This window comes from Ochlerotatus camptorhynchus, unplaced genomic scaffold, assembly GCF_037179485.1.
Source record: "Ochlerotatus camptorhynchus isolate MF236.1 unplaced genomic scaffold, CSIRO-AGI_Acam_v1.1 ptg000003l, whole genome shotgun sequence".
Taxonomy (NCBI): domain Eukaryota; kingdom Metazoa; phylum Arthropoda; class Insecta; order Diptera; family Culicidae; genus Ochlerotatus; species Ochlerotatus camptorhynchus.
This window is the reverse complement of record NW_027040495.1, coordinates 82,784-104,007: the sequence shown is the minus strand read 5'-3', so window position 1 is coordinate 104,007 and position 21,224 is coordinate 82,784. Positions and strand designations below refer to the sequence as shown.

The window sequence follows — 21,224 nt, the reverse complement described above, 5'->3', positions numbered from 1 at the left end:
CAAGAATCCTCATTCAATGGAAATGTTCCGATGATGTTGTAATTGTCTAACAACTTATAGGACAATTGGAATTTGCAGACGTTAACGCTGACGTTAACGGCGTGAACGTCATTAACAACTCTGCTTACAATCGTATCACTTTGTTCGCATAACCATGCTAAGTATGCTACATACATATTATTCATGAAGCACGTTTTGAGGTGGATAACAATGTTGTTTGTTTTCGAAACGAACTTCGTCCTTTCGGTTATTCTACGACCGTAACCCTCATTCTGTTGGTGGTCACAATTTCCGTAGCAACCAAACAAATAACAGCGCAGGATATTTTGATCGGCAGTACAATCGATTGCTCATTCCCTTGATAGGGTGACGGTATCAGTTATTAAAGCAGTCGTTCTTTTGATGGGCTATTAAGTGTTTATTATATTCCAAAATTTCGAAACTTGATATGATTCAACACTTTTCAATGCAGTGAAAATTTAGGATGTAGGGGAAATGGCTCTAATGTTTGCCTATGGATCTAAAATTGGGCCCATCGTTAAAAATCTGTTATTTATCAATTTTATCTAGATGAACGCCAGAGACGAACCAGCCCAAGACTGAAAGTCTCTTTAATGAAGAAAAAAAAAATCTAGATATATGCGTCATTGGGACGGAACTAATGGATATTTTTGGTCGTTATTGAAAATTTAGTCGATTGCTGAATTTATGCATAGGCCCAAATTAGGGGCATTTAAGCCGACATTACATCCATTTCCCCTACGTGCTTAAGTTTAATTTGCTTGTTTCATGACAAACTGTGCAAAAGTTTGACTTAAAATGATTTTCTCCGAATATAAAATTAGGTCTTTTAACCGAAAACTGGTGTGGTAACTCTAGTGGAAAGCGCGCATTTACATGCAGCGTAGAAGCTAGAGCTTTGTATGGATGACCATACGTGAAGTAGTTCTTAACAGTAGTTGAGTCAGTTTCGTCGAAGTGGTCAGTCAGAATCAGTTTCGTTGTAATTTTGAATTTGAGGATATCTCAAGGTTAAATGATTAGGCCAAGCAAAGGGTGATATGCAAAATTCCAAAAGAAACAGTGATCCTCCGTTAATATTTTTCAACGGTGGTGCCGCATCAGGTGATGGAAGACGGAAATTAGTGCGTAAAACTAGTGCAGAGATTGTAAGTGAAGCTAAGAGTATGCTAGCAGGAGGTAAAAAAATTGAAAACCTTAACAAGAGGAAGTTTTAACAATGAACATTTCAATATCGATAGGAGGAACACGGCTGGTTTCCGCTAGGCGGCCAATTACACCTAGAGAGCCCAGGAGACAGCTTTATGGGCGAGTAGCTCCACCAGGAAGGCCGCCAAGTGCTTTCAGCTTAAAATACCTGCAGTTAGAATCCCGCGCATTGCCGTCGCTTGAGCCAATTCAAAGTGCGATTCAATCAAATGGATTTACGCGTTCAGAATCGGCAGATTCTATCACGTTGGGTGAAAATGACACCGCTAACAATAATGCACCTCGCAGTAAACTACCAGCATTGCTTAAGGTACCCAGTAAACAGTCTGGATCGCTGGATAATCGTAAGTATCTCTTCATATTTTTGACTTGAACATTCTGCGATCCAACATCGCATATTCATGAGTGGGTATCGATCTGTTCTAATTTAACGTTCCATAGCCATCTGGTTGCGTCTTTTGTCAAGTTTACTGCATACTACATGCAAACAAGAGGTAATTGTACTGCGCTAGCCAGCGTCTGCCTCGTACTAATGAAATTGTTATCGATTGGAAATAAGTATTTATTTTTGCTTACTGATGCCACGACCGCACGCAAGAAAATAATTATGAATAGAGAGCAGGTCATAAATGCGTGTTTCAAAAGAAAACGTACCTAACAAGAGGAATGACCTATGACTTCTTCTTCTTGTTCGCATTTCAAGCTTATTGCTTAGCGCATATTAGCTTATTGCGTGCTCTCAACTTAGTGTTCTAAATGCACTTCCACAGTTATTAATTGAGAGCTTTCGATGTCAATACCAATGCATGAATATTGTGTACAATGATACTCTATACCCAGGGAAGTCGGAAAAATTTCCAACCCGAAAGATTCCCTCGACCGGACTGGGAATCTAACCCGCCGCCTCCGGCTTGGTATTTTCGTGCCTTTACTGACTAGGCTTATGAGGCCCCTGGATTAACCTATGAGTAACTGGTATTTATTTAAAAGTGGTTCAAAGTTTGAACAGATACGAAATTACTAAGAGAACACGCAAACCGAACGCAAATACATCAAATGGAAGTATGGGTTTCTAATAGTCCCTTATAATGTACAACGGGGCAAGTTGAAATGCGGGGTAAGTTGGAACGGAAAGCGTCACTATTAGCATCGGCCATGGACATAAACCATAAACCATCGATGGTATGGGGGGATCGACAAAATTTCTTCACTTCTACGTTTAAAAATTACGGGTGGCGGAAGATGTATACTCTTCCATATTTTTTAAACCGAGTTTTTACAGAACTTCAGCGACCTTATTAAAAATCATTGAAAATTCGTAGAAGCTATGACAAGAAAATGATTTCAGGGAACTTCATAGATTGTTGGGAAACTTCTTCAATGATTATGGAATGTTATATAACTTCAAGAAAACAAGATCAGATATTTCATAGCTCCTTAGTAAACTTTTTAAAACTTCAGGAACTGCGTGGAATTTTCAAGAAGTGCAACAAATTTTATAGGAGTTCATATATTATTGTACAAGCTCAGTGAACTTCATAAAAAATCAGTGAGCATCGTACAACTTCAGTGTAGAAATGCACATTATTTAGTAGAACTTCATCAAACTTTATTGACATTTGGGGAAGGTCATTAAAGTTTTGACATTTCTCTTTACCTTCATTGAGTTTCTTTAAACTTTAGTGGCTTTCAATATGTACAAGTGAAATCGTAGAAATGCTTAGAATCTAAAATAAATTCGGAGAGTTAAGATTTTTTTTTGTTAAACTTTGTAAAAGTGGGGAAAATGTACAAGTTTGGGAAACTTCAATGAAGTTAATGTCGCTACTCCAAATTCGGGATAGTGGACTATACTGAGAGGAAGCGCATAAAGGAAGAAGAGGAGGTAAATCGGGGAGCGCAGCTGAAGGAAAAACAATTGGAAGAAGCAAGGGAGGTAACCTTGTCCACATTCACAGAGATTGCTGTCTCCCAGCCCAAGGAACAAGTGAGCGCTTAACGAGTAGTTATTGGACAAGAGGCGAGACATCACACGAATGAAGTCTCGATCCACCTCCAACCTTTTGAACCAAGGACACTTCGACACCTAAGGGACACCTCGTATGATTTGTGCGTTTTAGCCGCCGAATGGAAACAAAAACTACCGTACTCTAAAACCGATAAAATCGTTGTCCGCTACAACGTTAGAAAATCTTGCGGATGGCTCTCCACCACGTTCCGGTAATTGTTCGGAGAAAATTGATCCTTTGTTGACATTTCTGCTTTAAAAACTCAATGTGGGATCTCCAGGTACATTTAAAATCGAACCTGACATAGAATGAGTGACCTGTCTACCCAAAAGTTTTAAGCTTCGGTTGTGCTTAACTATGTTTCCTAGAAAAAACGACCAACTCAGTTTTCTCCGAGGAGAATTTGATATCCAGCTGAACAGCCCACGAAGACAAGTTTTCTAAGGTATTCTGTAAGGGTTCTTGCAGGTCGACCCCATTGGGCTCTGTGACAGATACTACGTGCAGTTTTAGTGACAATTATCAATTTCTCTGATGTATAAATTATATAAAAGGGGACTTAAACATGAGCCCTGGAGGAGAATAATGTAGCTAAATCGAAAAAAGCTCATATGTTTCTCTGACAACAAATTGTACACAAAGTGATTAATCAATGGAGAAAGATCACAAGCGTGGAGTTTGCCTGAAAGGACTTCAATAAATAGAAACCGAATCAAAAGCCCCCTTTATATCCAAGAACACAGAAACCATTTGCTCTTTTTTAGAAAAAAGCCAACTGAATTTCTGCAACGCGATACATCATTCGTTTCCTTACCCCTACGGAAACCAAAGTGAGTTTCTGAGAGTAGGTGGTTCGTCTCAACACTCTCAACCCAGTTGTTCAATCGAAAAAGGATCATTACCTCCAACCGAGTGCACGGCAACATCGCGATGGGTCGGTACGACTTGTAATCTGACGCGGGTTTACCAGGTTTTTAATGGCTATAACTTTCACCCGCCTCCAATCATCCGGAACAATATTATGCTCCAGGCGAGGCTCCAGGAACTGACCGACCAAGTTCAACAGGTGCCTCTTAGCGACGTTTGGGAGGTTATTCAACAAGTTGAATTTGATCAACCTATCCTATCCTATCAACCCCCGGAGCCGAATTGCCACACAAAAAGAGCGCGAGTGAGAGCTCTAACATTGAAAAAGGCTGGTTGATCTCGTCAATCGATTGCAAGGTTTTGCGAGGAATCATCCGTGCCGGCACGGAATCAAAACACACTTTTCGCGCGAACGTGAGAATCCAACAATCCGAGTACTCCTCACTCTCGTTCAACGCGTTTGAAGACCGGTTATGCATCCTTCGCACAGCATTCCAGAGCGTATTCATCGACGTCTCGCGCGATAATCCGTCCTCGAATTGCCACCAATATTCGCGTTTCTTGACTTTGATGAGGCTCTTGAGTTTGCGTTAAAGAGCCGAGTACGCTTCGAAATACACGGGTGTTTCACGTTTCCGGAAAAAATTAAACGCGTCGGACTTTTTACGATAAACCTCAGTGCATTGCTGGTCCCACCAAGGGCAAGGAGGCTTCCCTCGGAAAGACGCTCCTGGAACCGACCGAGTTTGAGCTTGAAGCGCGCTGTCCAAGATTAGGTTGGAGAGGAAGTTATATTCCTCCAACGGTGGAAGCCCTTCTACTGATGTTAGGGCATCATAGTCTTGAACTTTATTTTTCCTTGGATTTGTTTTCCGTCGATCTTGTTTTCCGTGCTGAGCACCAATGTTACCGACGCCAGGAAGGCAGCTGGCACACCTGGACCCTACCTAGCGACCCATCAAACTCATGAACCGGGGACCAACGGCTTTACTTCCCTTCCGAAGGAAGGCGTGATCAGAGATGTTATGCCTCAGTACATCCCGGCAGTGCCGACTGGGATGGAACCCAGGCCTGCTGGGGTGAGAGGTAATCACGCTTACCACTACACCACCGGCGCCGCTTAGTCTTAAACTTGGTGCAACCGATATTACGGGTAAGATCATCCCAACAAATATTAAAAGAAAAATAAGAGCTTATTCATTTAATCATCACACATTGTTTGTTGGGATTCGTGACGTTAACGGGTTCCGACGGATTAATCCCACTGGCAACTGAAACTTTGATCGGCAAATGATCACTACTGCAATCCAACGAAAATGAATTAGAGCAAAGTGTGAGGTCTAATCTACTTCCATTCGTTGATAGACCCAGCCAAACGTGTTACTTCTCCATTGTTAAGAATTGTCATATTGAAGCTGTCGCAGAGGTCATATATCAAAGTAGAACGGATGTCACCATACAGTTCCCCCAGCCTGTACGGTGGGAATTAAAATTCCCCATAATCAACTGTGGAGTAGGAAGAACTGACCAGATATCTGGAAGTTGTTTTCGATTAACCGAAACCAGGCATGCTTTAAAAAATGATTTCCGGAATTTTGAAATCATTAGATGTTATAATAATATTTTGTATGAGGAATATACACAGAAGCAATACAAAGGCTCTTGACTTTAATAATAGCATGAATGCGTCTAGAATAAGGAATCCCACCTGTAGTCAACTTCGTTGTGCGATGAACTTTATTCGACCGGAGCGTCGTTCTGTTGTACTTTAGACACCCAGCCCATCACCATGCAGTAACTCTCTTCGAGATTCGAAGGGGTCGAGAGTTTTCCCGAAACTCGGCTAACGTACATCATTCGAGCCTCAGTTCATCGCGATTGGTCAGCCTCAGTTCATCCGGAAATCCTTATTCATGCATAATTAGCCAAAGCTGATCTCGATCGATTTGATTTGAAATCTATATATACATTATGTGTGTGCAGTGTGTGACTCCATCTCCCGTATTTTTCCGGAAATCTCGAGTTAGCTGATGTAGTAAAGTTTTAATCATTTATTTAGTTATTATCATCAGTGGAATTGAAAACTCCATTCAACCGTTATGCGTGTGACGATGTACCCGATTACCCAGCTCTAATTTGAATAACCTGGTGTAGAAAAAAGATAAAAAAAAAAAATCAAGCGCAAAGGGTTAAGTCGATTTTAGTTTATTAGTATTTAATTTAAAAAATTATGTGATATTGATTAGATTTTACATACTTTAAGAGGAAATGATTGAAGTAGGGTGCTTAAATAGTTTAACTTTAAAAACAACATTTAATGATTTTTCATCCAGTACTGCTAAGTACACAGCTATCATTTAGTGAAATTTCCATACAAATTGCTGCTCTAAAAGTACTTGACAAAAGGTTGAAAGGTATTACATCGTATGTTATGCACTCCCGGACATAGTCCGGAAACCCATTAGGAAAAGGGCCGAATTATACTTTAGACTAATCCTTTGTGAAACTTTTTTTTTCTTGTGTTGCGGACATAATACCCCAAGGAATTGTCTAGAATCTGGGATTCGATAAAGATCATGATCAATTCGATTGCGGCCATAATAAGGTGAAATGGGACGAACGACGAACACATTTTTTCAAAAACCGTTTGAACTGTACCATTGAATTTTTTTAGTTAGAAATATTAATTATGCTCCTACTCGCTCACTAAGGAATAGAAACTTATTTTATGTTAACAACCAAAGAACAAGCTATGTCAAAAATGAACCATTAAATAGAATGATGTCTTGACTTAATGCATATTGTAAATCAGTTGTTTTAACAATGAGTAAAAGCCCACTTGAAAAGACTTTTTTTTCGAGTTAAAAATATGTAACTTTTTACGTGTACAAAAATTAGGTACATGGCTGTAGCGGAGGGAAACTAGTCGACTTTTTCATCCATCTCAATCGACAAGTCACTTGATTCAAGATGTAAAATAGTGTAAATCAAACACACTTTACGGAAACCCTAGTGTGATATAGATTTCTGTATAAAGCTAAGCATGTGTGACTATAATAGCCTGTTAAGACACAAATTAACTCAGTTAAATGCTTGAATAGTCCATACTAAGTTCGGTTCTGTGCTTTGACGACATTATTACTCCAAACAGATCGGATCGTGTTCAAGTTCTACTCGTTGCAAACTTTGTCATTTGTTGAGCCACAAATTTACTTTGCGTTCGTGGTTGAAAATATATGTACACATTCATGTGTCCTTGCCAAAATCCGATAATGAACTAAACAACTTTAAGCAAAGTAGAACTGTTATCTGTTTATGCTTGCTATTTTCTCATTTGCTTTACCGGTCCCTAGTTTCAGAATGTATGCCACCGCGGAAGGACTTTAAACCGCCAGCATCGCCGTTAACGCCTCAATTTTCACTCAATGCTGAACCCAAGCCACTGAATGAAAAACGGCCTTTGGATTGTGCTGGTAATGGTGCAACAGCTTCTTCAGCAGTACCAAATACCAGTATCGTCAAGAATCATCCTCTCAAGCGTCGTCAGGCTCAATCGCTAGACGAGCGCAAAATGCTCGAGGCGGAAAAATCTTCTCCACCAGGACGTTCGGAAAGTGCAAAAATGGTTAGGGTCTAACGTGGTTAACGAAGCGGACGTTCAAATATGTTGCCTAAAATGATGATTTTTCGTTTGCACACAGGACACCCAAGAGCAAAAGGCGAAGCTGAGCAAAAGCAATGATTTGCTAGCGCAATCTACGACAGAGTCCTTACTGGAAATGCTGAAGGGCCACGCTGGAATTAAGGATTGCAACGATGAAACTGCTAATCATATTAATGGGGTGAGTATTCAGCATGTTTACTACGGCGGACATATTTTTTTCTTAACGAATTATGGTTCCGTGTTGTTTGTGTTTAGATTTTAGGTGAGCTGTTCTCTCGCGTGAAAGGAGCCAAAGGTAGTTGGCGAGGTGCAGTTTTGGGAGCATTGTATGGATTGGTAGAGGCGAACTCTGCAAAAATATTACTTTCAGTTGCACGTGTGGTATTGGCGGTAAGCTATATATTTATATAAATATGTATTAAATATACTTCGCAACAGCTGATGTTTATTTTCAATAGCACTACACAATGACCGCAAAGCCGTTTTTAGGAAGACACAAATGCGTTAGTTTTATGAAAATTGTGCCTTGAGGTTTTTTAAAAATATTTTTGCCAAATTTTTTATGTATGTTAAATTATGGTGATCTCTAATATGATTATTGAGAGTTGGTCTAACATAAAGCTTTTAGTGTGGTAATTTATTAGCTAGAGAATGGTCTTAGAAGAGGGTAGGTAGATAGTTCCGTTAGAGTACGGCACATACCAGTTAATATTTATAATGCATTGACTGTTTTGGCACGGTGACGCACGGTACCAACGAATTTTACCAATACTCTTAGAAAGTGATAATTTAGGAATACAAGAAGAAGAAGAAGTTAGCGGCGCCGGTTGTGTAGCCGGTTGATTACCTCTCACCCTTAGCAGGCCTGGGTTCAATCCCAGTCGGCGCCGCCGGGATGTTCTGAGCCATAACATCTCTAATCACGCCTATCACGGAAGTAAAGCCGTTGGTCCCCGGTTCATGAGTTGATGGGTCGATAGGTAGAGTCCAGGTGTGGGAGCTCCCTCCCTGGCGTCGGTAGCATTGGTGCTCAGCACGGAAAACAAGATCGACGGAAAACAAATCAAGGAAAAAAACAAAAGACGATGGAATTAAATTATTATACTAGACATTTTCAGAAACACATAAGTCTACTGCATATAGCAGAGAACGTGGGTTGCCAACACATCTGTGATAAGAACATAGGGTTGTCTTCCTTGGGTTTTGAGGGTATTCAAAAGTCGCTCTCTGGCGGCGTCATAATCCGTAAATTGACAAACTGCGTGATCGATATCATCTTACCTTTTCCACATCGACAGATGCTGCTATCCACAAGGTTTATTTTATGTAGATGTGCCTCTGCCGAGAAGTGGCTGAACATAAGTCTACTCATGCGAATGAAGTCCATACTTAAGCCCAAGCCTTTAACCAACGCTCTCGAAGAAACATTAGGAATAATTTCGGTTTTCCAACACGAAAGGGTACTCTGACGCACACAGCAAAAAAATAATTTTGATATCACGTCAAAGTGGATGCACTACAATCATGTCGAAAATATGGTGTAATATTACTTGCTAAAAAGGACAACATTATCATTAATACAATGCATGAACTGACATTGCGCTGCTTTTACTGCATTTGTTTATTTATGTGGTCATAAAAATTACATGAAATTTTCGACATGATTGTAGTGCATCCACTTTGATGTGATATCAAAATTATTTTTTTGCTGTGCACTAATTAGTAAAATTCATCGTGTTTAATTTGCCTGTCATACAATTCGTCTTCCTGCGCGCTAACCTTTACGAGAGAGTCTGCCTTCTCATTGCCTGGGATTGAGCAATGTGAGGGAACTTATACAAAGGTAATACGCATTGGAATGGCACATAGGCAACTATAAACGTAAGCAGGCTTGCAATTGCTCATTACAGCTAAAATGCTATTTTTCGTTATTATGAAACAATGGGATACTATAATGATAATTTTTATTTGTAAGATGCAAGAAGAGGTGGTAAAGATTGTATATGACACATAAAATTTGTCAATTTTGCTTTCAGAAGGTCCCAACAGGCAGTTGTTCGTCCATCTGGTGGTGGGTTTTTGCAATTTTCGGTGGGGTGGATTGTTGCGTTCTACAGTAATCTGTCCTACCTCTGCCTACTAGGGAGTTTGAAAACGGAGAAAACTGCACAACACTCATGAACATAACCTGCCATTATTTTTTTTTACAATTTAACGGAACTAAATACCACGATAATCTAAAAAATACTCGAAACAAAGACACTAGCACTTACAATTGTGTGTTTAGCCCAAGAATGAAATGACTGATGCAAAGAGGGGCTATGACACAGTTTGCTTACAACAGTACTAATCTCCTACATGGTAAGAAAAAAGTACCCAACGGTCAGATAACTTTTACCTACTTTTGACTACACAGTTCGAAAAAGTAGTGTAAATTTCTGTTCAGTATGATGCACATAAATTGAGCGTCACATATCATATAAGTTTACATTATATATCATGTAAAGTTCTGAGACATTTCATGTAATGTAGCAAATATTGTATACAAAAGCCCATTGTTGTAAACAACATTGTTTACAAGTTGCTCGAATGCGTGAAATGAAATACAAGTTTACGTGAATGAATGTTTACATCACTATTAAAATTCAGAATTTTTATCTGAGTTTGTCTCATTTTCTCCTTCTAATGTTGTCAACAACGGAGGAGCAAAACCACCCAACAGGGGTAGTAAAGTGTGGGAACTCAACGTTGCGTATAATCATGTTTACCTACTTTTGGGTACAAGTAACTTACTTTTGGGTAGAAAGTGAGTGGAAAATTCCATACGAATTGCACACAAGTAAATGAAAACTACTTTGACCCGCTTTACCTACTTTTGGGTTCCTGCACTATACTGCCGAGATGAGTGAAAATAACTTAATTTTTTGTACTTTTTTCTTACCGTGTAGGTAAAAAAGGGGTAACATTTTGATAAGTTCTTTAGTGGGAATGACACTGACGAAGACTGCACATTGTAGTCGAAATACGTATTATTTAATTAAGTGGAATCAAATGGAAGATAACTTTTAAAATTACCAAATTATTTAAGCCGGCGCCGGTGGTGTAGTGGTAAGCGTGACTGCTTTCTAACACCCCGATGGGTCTGGGTTCAATCCCAGCCGAGGTCGGTGGGATTTTTCTGAGGCATAAAAATCTCTGGTCACGTCTTCCTTCGGAAGGGAAGTAAAGCCGTTGGTCCCGGCCCATGTGTGTTGAATGGGTGCGATATCCTACGCAGGTGTGGAAGCTGCCTTCCTGCACATTCGATTGCCATCAATGGATGGCAATCGATGTTCGTCGGTGATTGGCACTAGATTGCGGAACAGAGACCGTCGTTAAATAAAGGAAAGAAAAATTATTTTCCAAGCAGTAGGAATTATTGAAATTACCCATAAATTACCGGCAATTATTTTTATTGCATAGAAATTACTGAGTAATTCAAAATTTGCTAAATATTTTAATAATGCTACAGATTCATAGAAATGCAAATGGTGTGTTTCATACATATTTATTTTACTCTTAAGCTTTCTTTAGTTTGCTCTAACTGTTTACACACTCAGTCAATTGTACCTTCAATAATAGATAATAGTTCGCCGGCTGAATCTGCAATATTTAATCGTTTCAACTAGTTTTTAGTTCAAGTTTTTCTATTTGGATGTACATCCTGATATGTTTCAGCCAAGGCAAGGAAAAGTTATTACGATGTTATCGTACTAAAGGTTGTTGGTTATGCGTTGTTTGAAAATATTTTTGATTTAGTGCGCACAACAGATATCAGCTGAAACACTGAGATTGATACACAAGATATTTTAATAACCATTTTTCACCCCAACAGCTGAATGTGACTGGCAGCAATTTGACAGGAGCATGCAAACTGGTTTTTAAAATTGCTCGCAACGAAAATAACGATGCTCTTTTCGCCGACAGCGATGTGCCAGGTGAGAAAGTGGGCCTATACCATATCCACCCACTTGTGTTGATATATTGCTTTATTTTTTCATCCCTTATCCGATTCTATTGCCAGAGCTACTAGTGGATGGTTTGGGTCGAGCTTCGCCGGCTGATGAGCCCGAAGCATGTATCTACGGTTATGGCGCTATTCGGTTTTTGGCAGGCTCAGCTGCCTCAGTTGCACAAAAGGTCAAGTCAGAGAATGTTTCGCGGGAAAATTCTTCTCGACAAAAGTCGCTAGCCTGCCGTTTGGCAAGACATGGCCTCATACAACTGATGGTATTGCATCTGAAAATGTTGAACGAGTTGGGATCTGCGGAAAAACTTTCGGGACCACCATTGCACGCTTTATTCCAGCTTTCGGGAGCTCTCAGGACACTAGCGGGTATTCCTGCGATAGGTAACTGCATGGCCGCAACCCGTTCCTTGTTGAACAGTACTAATCCACAAATTAAAGAAACACCTGATGGTGAAATAATTCAGTTGGAATTGGCTGGCCCTCTACTAGTACGAGCAGCAGAGATGTGTATAGATGAACCAGAAGTACAGGCCAACGTTATTCGCACGTTGAGTGTGCTTTCCGAGCGTCCTGAGTGCTGTGAGCAATTAGCAGATGCAGCTGCCCGTCTTGGAATTCTGCTAGGTTCTGTGAGTGAGACAACTGCTACAGTGGAAAAGGGTTTGGCAGCTACCAATCGACTTGGATACATTCTTGGAAATATTATGACTAGATGGGACACTGCTCGGTTACAGTTCTACTCTAACGATGTATCGATGGAGGCTATCCTTAATGCTTTGGAGTATTATACAAACAAACGTTTTACTATCAAAAACCAAATGGGGGATTCGGTGGTAGATGTTCTGACAAAATTGGTCCGTGTTATCGCTAATATTAGTGTCAATGGTGATGTTGGATATGGGCTCAGTAACAAACCACCATTAGGAGAAATACTGCTAAATATTTTGCTGAAAGTTAAAGACGTGAAGGTATGTTCATGTGTTTAACTTGTCTGCTCGCAAACACACTAATCGCAGTTTTCTTATAGCAACCGGATATGGAAGAATTGTTGTTTGCTACCATGGGAGCACTTCACAATCTCTCTTATTATTACGAACCGTCGGATAATCCACTGCAGTTCAACCACCCAGGAAGCATGGCAGAGCGTTTGAAGGATGTTTGTGGCGTGTTGTGTAATATCCTGGGCACAAATTCCAATCCCGCCAGGTCTGAGGCGGCTCGTGTACTCGGAAATATGACACGCAACGCCATTGCACGTCAAACATTTTGTTCTGAAAATGGGTTGAAAATATTGATCCAATGCTTGGAATCCAATGATGTGGAGCTGATGGTTACATCCTGTGGAGTACTTGTAAATATTCTAGGTGATTGGGAGCGTAGAGTTCCGTTCCGGGAAATTCAGGGACCTGTGGTACTGCGGAAATTGCTGCAACGTGGAGTATCAAATCATGATTGGATCCTAGCGGGAATCTCATGTCAAGCTCTGTGGAACTACCTCATTGATAGTGGAAATGTTATTCATGCATTGGGAGAATCCGAAGTAGATTACATATGTGGCGATCTTGCGGAATGTTTAGGTAATGATTTTCAATGATACGTTTTACATGTTTATTAAAAGTAATGAATATATTACACTTTTTAGATGAAGAAAAGTTGTTCAATGGAGAAGAACCGGATATGTTATGGGAAGAGTTTGCTCCCGTAGCCACTGATCTGTTGGAAAGATTGCAGTCCTGCATGTCAGTAGGAAATTCGCCCTGCCTATCTTCAGACGACGAAGCTGACACCATTATTGGGGAGCCAGGTCAAACATGGGGGAATCAATACAAACAATGGTTGAAGCAATGATTACATTTGTTAATAAGGTTACTGTAGATTTTAAAGCACTTCGTCGTTTTCAATACAATATTTAATTATTTATTTATTACCAAAGCTTTTGATATTCAACCGAAAATCATCAATGATAATTATGTTCGATACCATTATTACCGTCGAAACAAATACAGTATACATAGTTTTGATGCTCTGAGTCAGAACTACCTTGTAAATCTTTTCATTACTATATTGCTATTCCCTACACGGTAACCGCAAAATACCCAATAATGACTACAAAGTAAGCATTTTCGAGGGAAACTGGGACTACCCCTTAAATAAGTAAAATTTTACCAATTTATGAGTAATTACAACTACAAAAATAAGTAGTAAGTATTAATTTTTGAGTAACAAATACTCATAAATGGGTAATATGTTTAATCATTTAATGGGTAGTCCCAGTCTCCCTCGAAAATGCTTACTTTGTAGTCATTATTAGGTATTTTTCGGTTACCGTGTAGGAATTCTCCCCTGCATTTCTCAAGTTATGCTTCCTTGGAATTCTGCCATAGAAGTTATATTCGTCTAAGAATTCAGATGTGACAATTCTTTTGGGAATTTATGTCAGAATTCCTTTGGGAGATCTTGTGAGCATTTTGTTGAAATTATGTTTAGGATTTCCATGGAGTTATCATTAAACTTTAATTGGGATTATTCTTCCTTTGAAATTCTACTCATAATTATCAGAAGTTCTCCTCTATAAGCTTAAGAAATTCTTTTAAACATTGCTTACGAATATTTTTCCAGCATTACGTAGTAATTCACTTCAGAATATTATTTAAATTATTAGAATTCTCATAAAACAATTATCTCGAAAAAAAAAATTCTGTAAGTTTATCCCAGTCTGAGAGCGTTTGCAATTTTCCAGATAGTGAACAATTGTCAATGACCGATGTTTCTATTTATCTTGCACATTTTTTTCCCTGGAGAAAATGCTAGAAACAATTGGATGCAATTTCGAAGCATGACATTATTGTGCTACAAGACTACTTTTTTGGAGTATACCATTCGATTAACTACGGATTGAAACGGATAATGAAATCGTTAAAAACGTATCGTGTAAATTACGACTTAGGTGCACCACCGTGTAAAAAAACCTTGTAAAAAAACCGCGTAAAGAAAACCGTGTAAAAAAAGACTTGAGTGTATTCTTTTGGTGCACTTGTTCATTGCCTACCACTCGGTCAGTGCTCTTTGCTGTCGCCGTTGGATGCCAACATTTTGACAATAATGGTTACATTAGTTTCGGCAATTTTTCGCGATATACAATGCATTTCACAGTTACAAAGTGTACTTTCCAATTCGTCTCTTCTACTGTCCAAAACAATCGGTCTTTCGATTCCGTTCAGCGTCCGCAAATTACACCTTTGCATACGCTTCGAAAGGCAACAACAACGAAACGTTTCCAACACGTATTCCAAGCAACAATTTCTCCTCCTCGAACAAAACTCTTACCTACCCGCGATTCAAACTTTTCGTTTCGAACAATCTGTTCCATGCTATGCACTTGACGAAACTCTACTGCCAACATCACCATAGGCGTAGCCAGAGGGCGCAACTTCCCCCCCCCCTAAACCCAGTTACACAAAGGCTTTCGGTGAAATGGCGTTCTGTAAAATGGCATTCGGCCAAATTTTCCGTAGTTTTTTTTCGCCCCTCCCTAGCTCGAAACCTGGCTACGCCCTTGAACAGCACATACACGCCGCGGGAAATCTTCTCGAAAAAATCACAGACGCGTATCCGGTGGTGTAGTGGTAAGCGTGATTGTCTCTCACCCCAAAATGCCTGGGGTCAATCCCAGTCGGCGCCGCCGGGTTTTTCTGAGGCTTAAAATCTCTGATCATGTCTTCCTTCGGAAGGGAAGTAAAGCCGTTGGTCCCCGGTTCATGAGTTGATGGGTCGATAGGTACACAGATAAAAATTCTGAATTTTAATTGTGATGTAAACATTCATTCACGTAGACTTGAATTTCATTTCACGCAAACGAGCAACTTGCAAACAATGTTGTTTACAAAGATGGGCTTTTGTATACAATATTTGCTAAATTTCATGAAATGTGTCAGAACATTACATGATATATAATGTAAACGTATATTGTTTGTGACGCTCCATTTATGTACATCACATTGAACAGAAATTTACACTACTTTTTTGAACTGTGTAGGCTCCAGGTGTGGCATCGGTAGCATTGGTACTCAGTACGGAAAACAAATCAGGGGAAAAAACGCAGTCCGTACAAAACGTCACCTCTATCATAGAACACTTTAACTGTTTTATTTTTCATAGCAAATTTGGGCCCAACCTGTTGAAATCCCAGCGCAATTATACACATGTTAACACAAAAACCGTGCTACCGGAGTGTATACCCCTCTTAACCAAAAAATGTTATTACTCAAATAAAGTATTCAAAAAACATTTTAGAAGACATAGAACAAGTCAAGTTTTACATCGGACATGTTACATTGGACGATTTTTCTCAATGACATAATCAATGAGTGTTACATTGGACGTTTTATTTACATGATACTAGATTCCCTTTCACAGATTTCAGAGTAGAGTACCTAACTTTAGATTGGCCCCGCCTTTGTAAAATGAGTACCAATCATGTTAGGCAGTCCGCATGACCGAAGTAACAATCATGTACCCATCATTTCAAACTGTACATTGGACAAATTTTGACCTATGATTATCTTAAATAAATGAAAGTAAATTTAGATAGACGTTTTTGTATCACATACAATGATAGAAGAGGAATCGTTTGTATCGCTTAACTCGATTTGTTTAAATTTGTTACCTAAGACCAGACCTTTTGAAAACGTGTTCTTTCCGCTGTCAAATCAGCACTCACACAATCACCACGAAACGGTTGCTTTCTAAAGTCGACGACGCATCGACCGAAAGAACTGCTGACGAAGAATGAGGAAAACCACACAATGGTTGCTGCCAAGTAAACAAACGATCGCGTGACACACACCGTCGAAAAATTTGCTCTGCCAGCAAATATAGACAGTTTCTTATGGGAATGTTCGGTGGAGTGAAAGGTTAGTACAAAGTCCGAAATGTTTCACGCACAGTTTAACGTTTGGTTATGGATTTTCTCATAGGTGTAAAGAGCTACAGAGTCGCCGTCAACGCCAATTGCACTCGTAGGTCAGCTGCGGTGCTCTTTCGATGGAGGAGAACCCAAGCTACTTCTGCATGCTGCTGCCGCGCTTATGTTAAATTCTCATTATTTCACAGGATTCGCTCATAAGCGCGCTGCAACCCCGCTCGTAAGGACACAGGTGTGTAACTTAGATAGTATTTTATGGTAGTGGCTTGAGGAGCGAATCCTGGATAAAGAGCCACCGTATGTTAAATCAATGGGCGCAGTCGTACCATAGAGGTAATTCTAAGACTAGTAGGTCCCGAAGAAACGAGCTCAACTTTTTGGCTCAGCTCTGGTACTGTTTTCGGTCCCAAGCAAATCGATGCACCCCTCGAAACATAGGATACCTACAATCCTTGAGCAGCTGCACACCAAAAAATTCTGAATTTTACTGGCGATGTAAACATCCATGCATGCAAACATTCATACATGTAAACTTCCTTTTCACGTAAACTAGCAGCTTGCAAGAAATGTTGCAAACAAAAGTGGACAGTCGCATACAATATATGGAATATTGCATGACATGTCTCATAAATTTACACGATCTATAATCTAAATTTGTATCATATATGACGCTCCATTTATGTGCATCATAGTAACGGAAATTTACACTACTTTTTGTTAGCTGTGTGGTTTACCATACACACTTAATTCAGTTTGACGTTTGGTTATGGATTTTCTCATAGGTGTACAGAGCTACAGAGTCGCCTTCAACGCCAATCGACAGCCGAGTGAACACTGAAAAGTGTATTTGATTGAATTCATTTTCTCGTCTCCCGCTTGCATGTGTCGGCTTCAGGGCACCGAAATTTACAGTCATAACTTTTTCGTAACTCGGTTGAAGCGTTTATTTGCGCGATCTAAAACTCTAGCCGAGTAGACACCGAAAATAATTCAGTACGAACATTTTAAAAGGGCGAAACTGACAAATGTAAGCAAACTGAGGTTTCATAGAAATGGACAGTAAGAGATCCAATACTATGAACAATTTCATAAAATTTCTCAAAAAACATGTTTTGTCACTATAAATTAACATCTACAAAAAGGCGTAACTGATTTTTGTAGTTTACTATAGTGAAGTTAATTCTGCCCCTCGGTTTGTTCGCCATCAGCGATGGCGAGACTGCATCCAGGTTTGAATTTATGGACTAATTTATGATTTCCGAATACTGCAGTGTTTTTTATGTATAACATAGTCTCGTAGCCATAGCGTTTACAACGGTGAAAAAAATCTCCCAGAGTACTGCACCTACGCATTTCTAGTTTTAGTTGCTAAAATGCAGAACCCGATTCGGTTATGTTGTTTTCGCGGTCCTAAATTAAAGATCATCATCATAGCCTACTGAATTGAATACCATAAGTTAGAAATTTTTTAATGAAAGAATTTATTTGCATATTTACGTTTTATGTGATGAATTTGGTCCCAAGTTACGTAGCGTTTTTTATCTTTGTTTCAATGCTAAATAAAAACAATACAAATCAGTCAAAATAATTGTAAACATCCATGAAACATTGATGCCTACATTTAGCTTCAATATAGACGTCAATGCTTCAAAATCAATCTTCTTAAGAACATGTAACGGGTCGGGAGTTGTTTTAGCGAGAGAGGAAAATCACGGCCTTCACTTAAGCGCCAGGTAACACTAGGTGAAGGGGCACGTTCTCAGAAACTGAATCCCGTTCCGGTTAGAGACCTCATGGCAGGTTTATCAAAAATCCTACAAATGGCGACAAGAATTGCACTGATCCCACCAAACGAATAGAATTACCAACAGGGAGAAGACAAAAATCATCGGCAAGCGGGGTTTCCTATGATGGTTTTCCCCACATTACCTACAGGGATCTACTAACGAGAAAAGAAAAAAAAAACTATTTGTTCCAAATGTGTCTCAAATCCTGCCTCACACTACACAGATTCCGAGGGTTACTAAGGACATGCAGTTTAAATTAACAAATTCGGTTCAACATTATTTATTGATTCCTAGCTAGGGTTAGTGGGCTTCACTTACTGGATATGTCACTGTTCAATGTTTTTTTTTTATCTAGTTCGTTTATTTGGAAGGCTCAATCGCGTTAGCTTTACGGAGCCGATAATTCATTGTTCACTGTGTGTAACAAAATTCACTTAATTCTATGTCTAGTAGGAGTTGGGCCGATTACTCGCGGCTTACTCGAGGTTAGAAGGGTACATTTTCGAAGGATAGGATCAGGGGAGGAGCTTGGGGTAGGGTTTCGTTGTCTCATCAGAGCGTTGTCGCCAGTATGAACGGTAGTGCTGTTCTAGCTTCGTCCGGAGTTCGACCGGCTATGGTGGGTGACCAGTGGGCGACGATGAGACTCATCGAGACGGGGGGACAAGACAAACAAAAACTAATAAAGAGAGACAAAAGACAAAAGGAATTAAATTCTTATACTAGACATTTGAAGAAAAACATAAACGGACTGCATATAGCAGAGATCACGGGTTGCCAACACGTCTCTGATAGGAACATAGGGTTGTCTTCCTTGGGCCTCGAGGGTATTCAAAAGTCGCTCTCTGGCGGCGTCATTATCCGTACATTGCCAAACTGCGTGTTCGATGTCATCGTAACCGTTTCCACACCGACAGATGTTGCTGTCCACGAGGTTTATTCTATTGAGATGAGCATCTAGCGAGTAGTGGTTGGACATAAGTCTACTCATCACGCGAATGAAGTCACGACTTAAGCCCAAGCTTTTAAACCACGCTCTCGAAGAAACATTAGGAATAATTGAATGTAACCACCGTCCAAGATTTCCAGTGTCCCAATCGGTTTGCCAACTCGAAAAGGTACTCTGACGCACTAAATGGTAAAATTCATCGTGTGAAATTTGCCTGTCATACAATTCGCCTTCCTGCGCGCCCACCTTTGCGAGAGAGTCCGCCTTCTCATTGCCTGGGATTGAGCAATGTGAGGGGACCCATACAAAGGTAATCATATATGATCTTTCGACCAGCACACACATCTGCTCCTTTACCTTTGAAAGGAAATAAGATGAGTGCCTACCTTGTTTCATCGACCGAATAGCCTCAATCGAACTGAGACTATCCGTGAAGATGAAGTAATGGTCTGCGGGCATGTTGGAAATCATCCCCAATGCGAAGTTGATTGCTGCCAGCTCAGCAACAAAAACGGAACAAGGTTCCTGAAGTTTGCGGAAGGCGCTAGAGTTTTCATTGAAGACACCGAAGCCAGTGGATCCATTGAGACGGGACCCGTCTGTAAAATATCTTTTCATGCAATTGACTTGTTGGTACTTTTCAGTAAAAATACGCGGAATAATAATAGGTCGAAGTTGATCGGGAATCCCATGAGTTGCTTGTTTCATGGTCAGATCATATTCAATTGAGGAACTGCGATTGGTGAAGTGAACACGGTCTGGAGTATAACAAGGGAGACACATATCTGATGATATGTAGTGGTGGTAGATTCTCATAAATCGAGATTGTGTGTTCAGCCCAAGAATTTCTTCAAAATTAGCAATTATAAGTGTGTTCGTCACTCCGCATTTGATTAGTATTCTGAGAGAGAGCTCCCAGAAACGGTTCTGGAGGGGTGTTACTCCTGCCAAAACCTCGAGACTCATGTTATGCGTTGAGTGCATACAGCCTAGAGCAATACGCAGACAACGATATTGAATTCGTTCCAATTTTATTAGGTGACTTTTTCTTGCCGAGAGAAAGCAGAAAGAGCCGTACTCTAGAACAGAGAGAATAGTTGTTTTATAAAGCGTTATGAGGTCTCCCGGATGAGCACCCCACCATGTGCTGCAAATTGAACGCAGAAAGTTGATCCTCTGCTGACATTTTTGCTTCAAATACGTAATATGGGCATTCCAAGTGCACTTTGAATCAAACCAGACCCCAAGGTACTTGAAAGACAATGATTGGGTAATGTTTCTGCCCAAAAGATTAAGCTGCATTTGGGCTGGGTACCGCTTTCGAGTAAACACTACCAGTTCAGTTTTCTGCGGCGAGAATTCGATCCCTAGATTCCTAGCCCAAGAAGACAAGTTATCTAAGGAATTTTGCAATGGTCCTTGCAAGTCCACGGCATGTGGACCTCTTACGGAAACCACACCGTCATCTGCAAGTTGTCTTAGCGTGCATTGTTCTGCCAAACAGTTGTCGATATCTTTGACGTAAAAGTTATAAAGAAGAGGGCTGAGACATGAGCCTTGGGGCAGGCCCATGTAGCTAATTCTGGAAGTTGTCAGTTGTCCAAGGGAAAAGTTCATTTGCTTTTCTGACAACAAATTGCACAAGAAATTATTTAAAATTCCAGAAAGTCCACATCTGTGCAGATTGTCTGACAGAATTTCAATGGAAACTGAATCAAAAGCCCCCTTAATGTCCAAGAATACTGAAGCCAATTGCTCCTTGTGCGCAAAGGCCAGTTGAATATC

The 21,224-nt window shown here is 40.0% G+C and overlaps 1 protein-coding gene across 1 annotated transcript; it reads left to right on the top strand.

Annotated features, from left to right (window-relative positions):
* Positions 1-926: 926 nt before the first annotated feature.
* LOC135711163 (armadillo repeat-containing protein 2) lies at positions 927-13,639 on the top strand. Its single transcript, XM_065233968.1, has 9 exons — positions 927-1,200; positions 1,263-1,574; positions 7,460-7,731; positions 7,808-7,948; positions 8,026-8,160; positions 11,645-11,747; positions 11,834-12,747; positions 12,807-13,356; positions 13,422-13,639. Exons 1-9 carry the CDS (start codon positions 1,062-1,064, stop codon positions 13,625-13,627), a joined length of 2,772 nt encoding a protein of 923 aa, XP_065090040.1. The 5' UTR covers positions 927-1,061; the 3' UTR covers positions 13,628-13,639.
* Positions 13,640-21,224: the final 7,585 nt, after the last annotated feature.

Excerpts from the sequence above, each read along its gene's own strand:
- LOC135711163 (XM_065233968.1), top strand. The coding sequence starts at position 1,062 with ATGCAAAATTCCAAAAGAAACAGTGATCCTCCGTTAATATTTTTCAAC. Across the intron at positions 1,201-1,262 it reads TAAGAGTATGCTAGCAGGAG|GAGGAACACGGCTGGTTTCC; the intron begins GTAAAAAAATTG and ends CAATATCGATAG. Across the intron at positions 1,575-7,459 it reads GTCTGGATCGCTGGATAATC|TTTCAGAATGTATGCCACCG; the intron begins GTAAGTATCTCT and ends ACCGGTCCCTAG.